This window comes from Dermacentor andersoni, chromosome 11 (assembly GCF_023375885.2).
Source record: "Dermacentor andersoni chromosome 11, qqDerAnde1_hic_scaffold, whole genome shotgun sequence".
NCBI classification, from domain to species: Eukaryota; Metazoa; Arthropoda; class Arachnida; order Ixodida; family Ixodidae; genus Dermacentor; species Dermacentor andersoni.
In genome coordinates this window covers 114,372,673-114,383,192 of record NC_092824.1, presented here as the reverse complement: position 1 = coordinate 114,383,192, position 10,520 = coordinate 114,372,673, and the positions used below count along the sequence as shown (strand labels likewise).

Here is a 10,520-nt window from a genome sequence, read left to right as displayed (position 1 = left end):
GAAATTATGACGAAGCCGGCCATCGTGATGAAAAAAAGTAGAAAAGATTGTATTTACTTCATTGGTACGTGGTTGTGACTCTTATCCGAGTCCCGAGTGGTTCTGATTAACACGGGGGCCAGGACGACCTTAAATAACCCCTTGTGGTCGACGACGCCTTCTTGGGTAGCCTGTGGAAGTATTAGTGCTTTCGTGAGGTTCTGCCGTCGATGAGCTCCTGCCCTTTGGATTTACTTCGTCCTTCCCTTTGTGTCTGCTCAGGGAATAAAGGTGTGATGCTTTTTTGGGAAAGAGGGCAATTATGTCGACATGGGGCGCCCGCTTGAACGTTTCTCACACTTGACAGGTCGATCGTACGGGGGCCAAGGCGGCCTTAATTACCCCTTGCGGTCTTGTGGCCTGTGGAATTATTAGTGCTTTCGTCAGGTTCTGCAGTTGACACTTTCGCCCGGGAGTTCTCGACGAAGACCCTCTCATCGATAATCGGCCACTTCGTGACGGTCAGGAGGGCAACGCTGTTTTGAAGCGAAGTGAATGATAAGGCGCGAACATCAACCGTGGCAGCTGCGTGTTGCTGGTGGGGTATCCCCTCGTCGCCAGATGTGGTAGTCGATGGTTTAGAAAAATTAGGTCGATCATAACAGGACACAGTATGTATTCCTTAATTGTGCACACATGCACCCGCCATCTCCTGTCACAGTACGAGCACCGATATGCCTAATAAGTGTACTGGCAGGTCTTCAGAGCTTTTTTGAATGTACATGCATTCATTTTTTCGAACTGCCTGATTTTTCAGACGTTCTTGCAGCCCCTAAGGGATCCATAAATCGGACAGGGACACTACAACTGACCCAGAGGATGCTTCAAAGTTCCGTAATGTGAAACCATAGCAGAAGAAGGACGAGAACACAAAGGACCTAGGTAATGAGGAAAGAATGAGAAAGGAAGCGTGTCTCCACTTCTTTGAAGAAGCTTGAGCTCAAATGACAAAATGTTGGCTGACGTCGACATGCAGTTGTACCTCACCTAAACCAAAATAAACTCTTAAAAGTGGTGAAAAGCAACACAGGTGTTGTGCGCGCGCTGAGAGTATGTCAGGACAGTTGAGGTTGACTTACCAGTTGTTGCGAGAGAATCTTGCTATCAGTTGACAGAAATAGCTCATATTCAAAAACATCTGCTACTATATGCATCTGCTTTTTATTAGTATTTGGGAATGTTTGACTAGATTTGCAATGGGTTTTACCATATTTTTTTTCGAAGATATTTTATTTGCTGTGCATTTTACTAACTCCTCCCTTCTGTTTTCTAATAAACACTACTTCTTAGTATTCAAACTAGATTAAGTTGTTTTTTATTTTTTTACATGCTTACTAGAGTGTGACAGCATTGGGCGAGATGGTGTCAGCCCGTCTCGACATAAAACAAAGTTCTGTATCACTCAGGGAATTTCGCAAAGGCTCCCAGGAAAAACCTGGCGACATTGGGGAATTTAGAAATGTCAACTTGGTAGACACCCTGGACTGCTATCATGGGGGCGAAATGCGAAAACACCTGTGTACTTAGATTTAGGTGCACGTTAAAGAACCCCAGGTGGTCTAAATTTCCGGAGTCCTCCACTACGGCGCGCCTCATAACCAGAAAGTGGTTTTGGCACGTAAAACCCCATAATTTTTGGACTGCTATCACTGTCTACTTGCACCTATGCTTATGCTGTTGCTGACTTCCATGGCTGCGTACTGTATATCAAAATGAGACATACATTTAGGTTTATATACAGTAAACTCGAACTCGAGTTTACTGTTAACTGTTAACTCGAACTCTGATATCTGGAAATATCGGTTGTCGATACAGTTTCCCATCTCGGTGTCAACTCCATGTATTTTTCACCTCTTGTCTCGAAATGCTTTGCACTGTACTGCAGATATCTTGACTGCGGAAATGTCCGGAAAAAGTAATTACCCAAAGGTTTTCATACTTCGCGCGCATTAGAGATATCGCCCAAAAGTGATGTGACCGCGAGTTTGTAGCAAATTTCACTTCGTTCTGTGTCGCTCTTATCATCCACTGTTCACGGCCAGCTGCAATAATTTCATTGATAACGCAGGAGGAGTGTCACTCTGACTCTTGAAGCATGAGAAGGTACACGTGACCTCGGCAACATGCATACTCACGTGTGCACAGAGCGTCGTCAGCTTGCTTATTTGCCATGCTCTGGGTTTTTGTTTGTGGATATGCGTGTTATGCCGTGGTCTATGCGTGGACGATGTAGGTGGTCTATGCGCATCCAGTGGATTATAATTTCGTAAGTTCACTTATCTAAAAAATTTTCCCGGTTTTTGCAATTCCGAGTGCAACCCTGCAGCAACATGCACTGTTGCAAGAAAACATACATTTAGCAAAATAAATAAATAAATAAAAACGAATGTGCAGAAACCATCAAAGGTGATTGTCGATATAAGTGAATAGCCTCAATAAACGACTGGATGAATGAATGAATATTTTCCTTGCTGAGTCCGTCCATGTCACATAAAGAAGAGTACGACCATGAAGAATACAGCAGGAAGGCGAAAGCACAATGTAAGGCCTGTTGCCTGTGGCTTAAAAGCCTGTTGCCAGAAGAACCTGGTCCCATTCTGCAAAGATACGAACGACTGGCCAAAGTGTGCTTGTGCAGAGTGAGAACTGGCAGTCTTTATGCTGGTGGGGTTAGTGCTCTACCACAAAAGAAGAGACTCCAGTGCAGCGGTGATGCTGACTATTTTGGACTGCCATTTAAGATGCAGTGGAGCACGAGCAGACACCTGATACGGGATCGCCCACGACTTGCGAGGCATAGATGGAAATGCATCCTGAAGCTCCCTGCATCGCTACAGCTGGCAAATTTGCAGAAGTGGATAATACCAAGCGGGGAACCAGAACACAGAAAGTGCATCTTTGACTCTCTCATAGACTACCTCCAAAAAGCAGAGTTGCTCATGTACTGTTAACCTCACCCCCTCCTTAGAAGGCCGTCCCCTTTTCCCTTCAAACTCCCCAGATGTGAACCACCAAGAAGGAAGGTCATACCTGTGTATAGGAAATACCACATTTTTATGCCACCATGAAAATGGCTGAAGGTTCCAAAGAAATTGCTGCACGATTTTGTTCGTATGGGTCAAACGGCATTTTTTACATGTGAAACTGTTGCAGCCAGGTTATTTCGGCAAACTAGTGGCTTGTGTGCAATCAAATCTCGCAGAGCAGCCATTTCGCAGCCAGTTTTTAATTTCCTTTAGTATCATGCTTGAAGTAAAGAAAAAATGCTGGAGAACGGTAATGGCCCTCTCTAGTTGTGAGGCAAAAGGGCTGCGCATTACACATGGCCTCCAAGATCAATCTATGGAGGAATGAATAGAACTTCTATGGATCGATCAGCTGTGCTGCTTGTTCTCGAAGGCAATGCATTACATTATTGCTGTGGCTTCACTCTTGCAAAGAGAACTAGATGGCATCACCATCACTGTGTGTTTTACCATGGCTACTGGATGTTTTCTTATTTGTGCTCTAAAACAGTAAAAAGTTTGAATAGTGTGTGCATAAGTGCTCTGTGTTGCATCTATCTTTTTCCCATTCTCATAGTATTTATCTGTGCCAACCATAACCGAGGTATGAGGTGATGTGTGTTACGAGGTAGCTGCGTGTGATACGATGGTGGTGTCGCCACGCGAGACGAACCGTAGGCGTCCGTCGTGAATGTTGTTGCAGCCAATGAACTTTACGGGCTTGGCTTATGTTGCAGCTTCGTAATAGAGAGTTTATCTTGTCTGCAAATGGCAATTACCATTCCTGGAATGCTGGGTTACAGGGGGCATAAATGTGAGCAACCGGGTTGGTGCTGCAAAGTTTAACCAGAGTGGACACAGAGTTACTATTACAGTAACTGACTATACGTACTTATCTGCTTATCTGCCAGTGTAAAGTGTCGGCAGTCATGCAATATAGTTAACATGCAGTCGCTTTTGTTATTTGCTTCGATGAGAACACCTATGCAACACAAGAATGTTTCACATGTCATTGGACCAATCGTTAGAACAAAATACCAGTGTTGTTATTGCAGTTTATTTGTGTACATGCTATTTCTACAAAGAATGAACAAGCTTAACCTTTTTGACGTCACTCACAAACTGTTGCATTGTTGGTCGCTTGAACAATTATTTTAACTGCCCACTGGGAATGCAGTTTTTCATTTTTTTGACCTGACCATGCCTCCTTAACAAGTTCGAGTGGTGGATACACAGTGTGTGCCAAGTGAAATGCACTTTTCTTGACACTGTAGCACCTGCATGCACACGCTTCTAACATGATCACAACTTGTCTTATTGCATTTTGTTCAAATTGCGTCCCATTAATTCAATATTTTTCGATACCGCCTGGCTTAGTGGCTGTAGGATTGCATTGTTAATCACGAGGTCGCAGGACCAAACCTCAGCCCTGGTGGCCACATTGTGATGGGGGCAAAATGCAAGAATGCCTGTGTGCTGCACGTTGGTTGGACGTTAAAGAAACAGGTGGTCAAAATTATTCTGGAATCCCCCAATATGCCGTGCCTCATAATCAGACTGTGGTTGTGACACATAAAACCCCACAATCTAATTTAATCTTTTTGGACTGTGCTACCCTCTCCTGGCTCTTGCCATAACCGATTCTTGACTTGACCTTTAGGTACTTTTTTCCGGCTGTGGTAGCTCAGTGGTTGTGTAGTCTCTGTTGCGGCAGCCACATTTCAATGGGGATAGAATGCTAAAATGCTCTTGTACCATGCTTTGTGTGCGCATTGAGGAAACCCAAGGGGTCAAATTTAATTTGGAGCCCTCCACTGCAGCGTCACACATAACTCACTGCGCAGTTTTGAGATGTTTAACCCCACAATTTAATTAACATTCGCCTTACTTACCTCAGCACACTCAGTTTACATTTATGGTGCTCGTTATTTACACTTAAAGAAAGAAGAATAATGTACTTATATGTAAGAAAGTCCCGAGCAGCACAAAATCACGCAGACAAAGGGTAGAGAAAACAGACTTGACAAGCACTGCACTATCAGCTGAAGTTTATTGAAGCGGCACATCATAAATATACTTGTCCTGGTAAATATACTTGTCACTTGTCCAGTCTGTTTTCTCTGCCCTTTGTGTCTTTTTGTACTGCTTGGAACTTTGTTAAATATGGATGCATACCAAGTTACCCAACTTTCGGTACTTCTGGAATATTCATTTTATGAAAAAAAGTTCTGTCATGAAATGGAATTTCTTAGCCACGCTTCCAAGTTTATGTGCGTTGTGGAGGCATTCGTAGGAGCAGCAGACTTGCATGATTGTTAGGCATGATCAGCTGTGCAGTAGCTTGCGCGTACACATATATGTATCGAGACTGGTTTAGTTAATGTGTTTGGGAATTCAATTGGGCACTTACAAACCAACACTCTTACAAGTTCGCATTCAAGTAGATGGAAAAGGGCCCTTAGAGACCGTTATTATGATACCACACACTTGTTGATATTCCTGTTGCAGGCACCTTTCATTCAGGACGCTCGAGTGGTGGCTCTCGCATTCCTCTTGCACATCTAAAACCTGCCCCCTTTGTCTCAGTTTTATCCCTTGGTCGACATTTGAGCCAATGACAAACTCTTTGATAGTCACATGCCGAAATTTGGCTTTTCTTAAGACTGTTGACAGCATAGAATGTGAGCTGATGTGGACAAACAAATGGAAATATATGTGGAGCGCTGGGGAACGCTGCACAATGAGTAATGCCAGCTATCCGATAGTACCGCTACTGTCGCAGTTCATTACACCCCCTTTAGTTGCTGCATGCTCCCCATGACAGGTCAGGAAGGGATGCACAACTGTGGCTTCACAAAGTGCTCTAAATTCTTGTGAAACTGCGACGAAGCACTCTTTGCAGCACGCTGTCGTCAGTATCTCTTATCTTTTCCTTTAGCTCCTTCAGCTATAAGTCCTTCAGCTTTTCACTAAACTGTGTGGGCATGATATCTGTGCCTCACGCTTTAAAGCAATAGCGAGCTGAAAGACCTAGCCTTAAGACAGCTTTTCTAAGCCGCTAATAAGCTTAGTGTAAACAGACAGCTGACAAACCTTATGTACATCTTCGCAGATGCAGGACCGGGAAGGTTGCTAGGAGACGCTTTCATCCTGGAGTGAACCTGAATGGGCTCAGCCGGATGCTGATAATGTTAACAAAAAGCAAGAAATGCAAAACTTGCAAAAATATTTATTTGCATTATGTGTTCTTTTTTGACGAAAGAATATGTGCAAGCTGCAATGTCTGTTCACTTCTCATATTGTAAGGTGCTCAATATGCTGCTTAAACTTTATCTACACCTGAACGACTAGCATTGCTACTTTGAGGCATCATGTCGGATGTTTTTACACCAGCCAACACTTCTCGTAATATTATTCACATGGAAACAATGCTCCTGGAAACGTAATGGCCACTATTTTGTCGTCTGGTCTGAGACTTCAGCCAATGTCAACGATGTTGCCACTTGGAATGTGTATAGGACGCCTTCAGGTCAGAGCAGTACGGATGGTTCAGGATGCGACTGTTCCCAAGTGGACTTACTGAAAAAAGAAAGAAAGAAAGGTGCGAGGGGGCAGAGGGTAGGTCGGGACAACAAATGCCTCTCTTTCCTCGACAAGAATATGGATGAACTAAAGAACATGACGTCATTAAAGGGCCCCTGAAACGGTTCGGACAAATTTTGTAGGCGCGTAGGGTACAGCTTAAGTAGAACATTCGCACCACAATTTAAGTGAAGCGTTACGTATTAATGGAGCTGCAAGCGATTAGAAGTTACCCTCCTCTTTAGCTATGCTTTTCCTCCTCAACTCGCTCGCCGAGCGAGCGGCGCTAAGCTCCGCCTTCACTGGTTTAGCGTCACGATGCGACGTCACATCGTTCACTTCCGGTTGTTTAGGAGCACGCCCCCTCCCGCGCGAGACCTCTCCGCTAGCCGCTTGGCCGTCGACCGAGAGCTATCGAAGCAGCGTGCGTTGCGAGCATTCTGTCGTAGCGCCGAACGTGTCCGGTACTCCGCTAAAAACAGGCAAGCTGGTCATTTCGGCAAATGACTGGAGGCATAAACTCAAGCTGATGAAGGAACTTTAACCTAGACGTACGTGAGCAGCCTGATCGGTCTGCACGGTCCAGACACTTGCTGGCGCAGCGCTTAACCAGTCAAACAAAGCGCTAATATTGCTCTAACCAAGTGTAAAGCATTTTAAACATATATAAATCAACGTGTTGATGATTACACTCCTGCGATAAATACACACCAGCAGCAAAGAAGAATACACTTCGTTGCTGCTACTGTGTATGGTTGAGCTCTGTGCCACCAGGTGGCTGCACCGTGCAGACCATTCACATTTGCCCTTCTGCTCATCTCGTGGCTCATCCCGGCACAGTCAAGCGGCTAGACACTGTCCCCTTGCGCTTGCGTTTGCCCTAATACTGGACTCGCGAAACGGTATTGCGTTAGTAATCTTCCGGTGTAAAGTGACGGCCACAAACGCGCAAATCCTGGCGCCGATCGGATACCGGCAGTCCCCTGCGCAGCAGCCAGTTCGCTTGTATACTGCCTTGCAGAGGGACACGATGTCGCAGCTTGACATATTGCCAGTCGCTAGGTTTGCAGTCCACAAGGCAACAAAGTCGAATCATAGTGCTCGCGAAAAGACTGAGACCGACTCTGACCGCGGAGCTCTCGTCAAAATGGAGTACGTTGTAACACAAGCAGACGACACTTGCTGTGTGCCGGAAGTGCTGAAGTGTACTGAAAAATTGTTCTTGTGCATTCTCTTTATGTTACTTTCTTTTTATAAAAACAAATGAACTAACATTCCAACTATTACGAAGATTATTTGTTTACCATACAGTTGGAAAAATTATCGACCACGCGCCCTGGTCAGCCAATCAGATAGCTCGCCCACGTGACGTCATATGGGTTATTTGCATCATATGGGTAGGGGCGGCTTAAAATTCCGCCGAGCAGTGTGCTACGATCGGCAGCGATGTGTATTTTTAAAACCTTATAATAAATTACACGCTTTACGCAGAGCACTTAGATGCATCAATTAATGATCAGAAGGACCTACTCTAACGACTCAGTACGTTTGTAGAAAATCGCCAAAATCGTTTCAGGGTCCCTTTAACATCTCTCGCTGCCATCAAAGTTGGTGCAAGAAAAGTGGTCATCCATCTAGCACATTGGTGCGAGCAAAAGACCTTGCTGGGGCACTTAGTGCATAGGTGTTCTCTAAACTGCACCCAGCAAGTTCTGGTTGTCTAGAGTGGCAAGGCAGAATAGAAAATTGGGCTAGTTTGTATTGACTGAACATGATGAACTGTAGCGTGAGACGTGACGCTAGACGAAAGTAACACACAAAAGATGCGCTACTACCTATGTGTTAGCTTTGTCTTGTGTCCTGTCTACTGCGCTACAGTAAACAATTTTAAAGTAGCAAAGCTAACCTTTTGAGGGTCGATTTTTTTTCACCATATGTGACCACCCAGGGTCGATTTTTTTTATTGCAGATTCCAATTATTCTGAGGGACCTATTTCGAAAAAGAAATTGCGTAATTTTTCTAGTGACTGTAAAGTGAGAAAGAAATATTTTGTGTTGGTATATATGTATTGTTTATTCATGAATAACAACAATAAAAAAAGAAAATAAACGTATAAGAATAAAAAATTTGATGCATTGTTATACACATAGTTCAAGGCTTAGAAAATGCGCACACGAGAATATTTCGCAACTCTCAAATGTTCCTGCTCTTACACTAATATTTACATCCATAGTGAAATTGAACTGCGTAGGTGAGCGCACTCAAGAAAACTGTGTGGTTGTGTGCCCGTAAAAAAAAGCAATATGTGTGACAAACTTCTGCTAATCTTCGTCTTATCGCCAACCAGAGGCAATTAGTTTTTGCACCTCTCCGAAAAAGAAAAAAAAAAAAAAAGAGAAGAAAAGGAAACGCATGCATGGTGGCATCCTTTCTATGTGCACCCCTGTGAGCACTAAACGAGTGAGAAACAGGCAGTCACCCTTTGAGCTATTAGTAACGAGATAGCCTTAAGTTTTGTGAGCGCAAGAAGCCGAAACCGCCCGTGGAACAAAACCTAAACCGCCGCCCACGCACGCACGCGCCAATGCGCGAGCGGTAGTATATAGACATGCCAGAGAAAACTAGCTCTAAAACAAACCATGCAACGAAAACCGAAAGAGAAAGGCGCGAGAAAAAAATTCCCTATATTCCCACATAGTGGCAGCACATGCCAGAAAAGAAAAAGTTCGGAAATAGGTGCGCTTTTTAAACATACAGACAGCGCTGTAAATACACAGCATCGACCATTTTGGGCTTGTTCGCGGCGCCGTATATTTATGTCATTGACGCTCAAAGGGTGAAGTTAGTTACAGTAGCAAAGCAGATTTCCTGTTCCCGTGATCTCACCTTCCTACTCGCTTTTTCTTGCTGGGGTACATGGAATGAGCATGGGATGGTTGTGAATGTGCATGCGGTGTGCTCGCGGTAGTGCAGCAGGCCAGGAAGCGATGTGCAGAAACTACGCATTTAATCAAGGGCTCCGAAACTTCGTAAAAATGTGATGAAGCACTGTATGACCTCCAAGAAAGCAGCACACTGTTGTTGTGGTATGATGCAGCATGGAACACGACATAGTTTTAAAAGTCATAAGCAGTTGGTTGTCCAAGGAACAAATATACCGTTTTTCTTTCCCTTAAGCCATCACTGAGTGGCACTTGTAGTGGTCGTTGAAGCGGTCTCGGCCCCGGCAACGGTTGGGATTGTCACATCACTGGTCGTACTGTGCTGCTTCTGCATGACAACCACAGTGGTGGTGGGGCTCCTGGGCACATCTTTGAATGCTGGCACACCGGCGTCCACGCGATTCCGCCGCATCTGGAGGATCTCGCTCAGCTGGTCCTCGCCGCCGGGCTTGTACTGTACAGACAGGAGATTGTTTGATTGATAGAGGTTTATTGTCTCGAAGTAGCACAGGGCCTATTAGAAACTTTGTTGTAGCTGCAGGGCTCTGTGGGTCAATTTTTATCATCTGGTGCTTCTTTATAGCATGCAGAACGGTACACGAGCATTTTTGCCCCCTTGCGGATTGCGGCTGCCATGCCCGGGAATCAAACTCGCGACCTTATACTTGACAGTATAATGTCATAACCACCTAGGCAGGTTGGTATAGACAAGCCGTGCAATCGTTAAAAAAAAAAAAAAAGAAATGGTCGAAGGTCAAACGCTATAACAGTTCTGCGCAACATTTCTGCATCAGGTGTTGGTGTGCGTTCTTGTTTTCTTTCTCAAGTCACATTTGTCCATCTGCTAAATCAGTCAAACAGTGAGTCAGCCAGGCTCATCATTTGATTCCGTGCATGCAGAATGAAATGATGAGCACCAATTGCAATGCATGCTCACTGACCTGGAGAGGC

The 10,520-nt window shown here is 44.6% G+C and overlaps 1 protein-coding gene across 2 annotated transcripts in view; it reads right to left on the bottom strand.

The window, feature by feature from the left end:
- Window positions 1-6,255: 6,255 nt before the first annotated feature.
- The window catches only part of LOC126539526 (uncharacterized), a 54,844-nt gene continuing 50,579 nt past the window's right edge, over window positions 6,256-10,520 (bottom strand). For both annotated transcript variants that reach the window (XM_050186398.3, XM_050186399.3), the window contains exons 21-22: window positions 9,786-10,023; window positions 6,256-6,623 (exon numbers count right to left, since the gene is read on the bottom strand). In XM_050186398.3, the coding sequence (XP_050042355.1) occupies window positions 9,808-10,023 (216 nt within the window). In that variant the 3' untranslated portion in view covers window positions 6,256-6,623; window positions 9,786-9,807. The remainder of the gene's footprint in view (window positions 6,624-9,785; window positions 10,024-10,520) is intronic.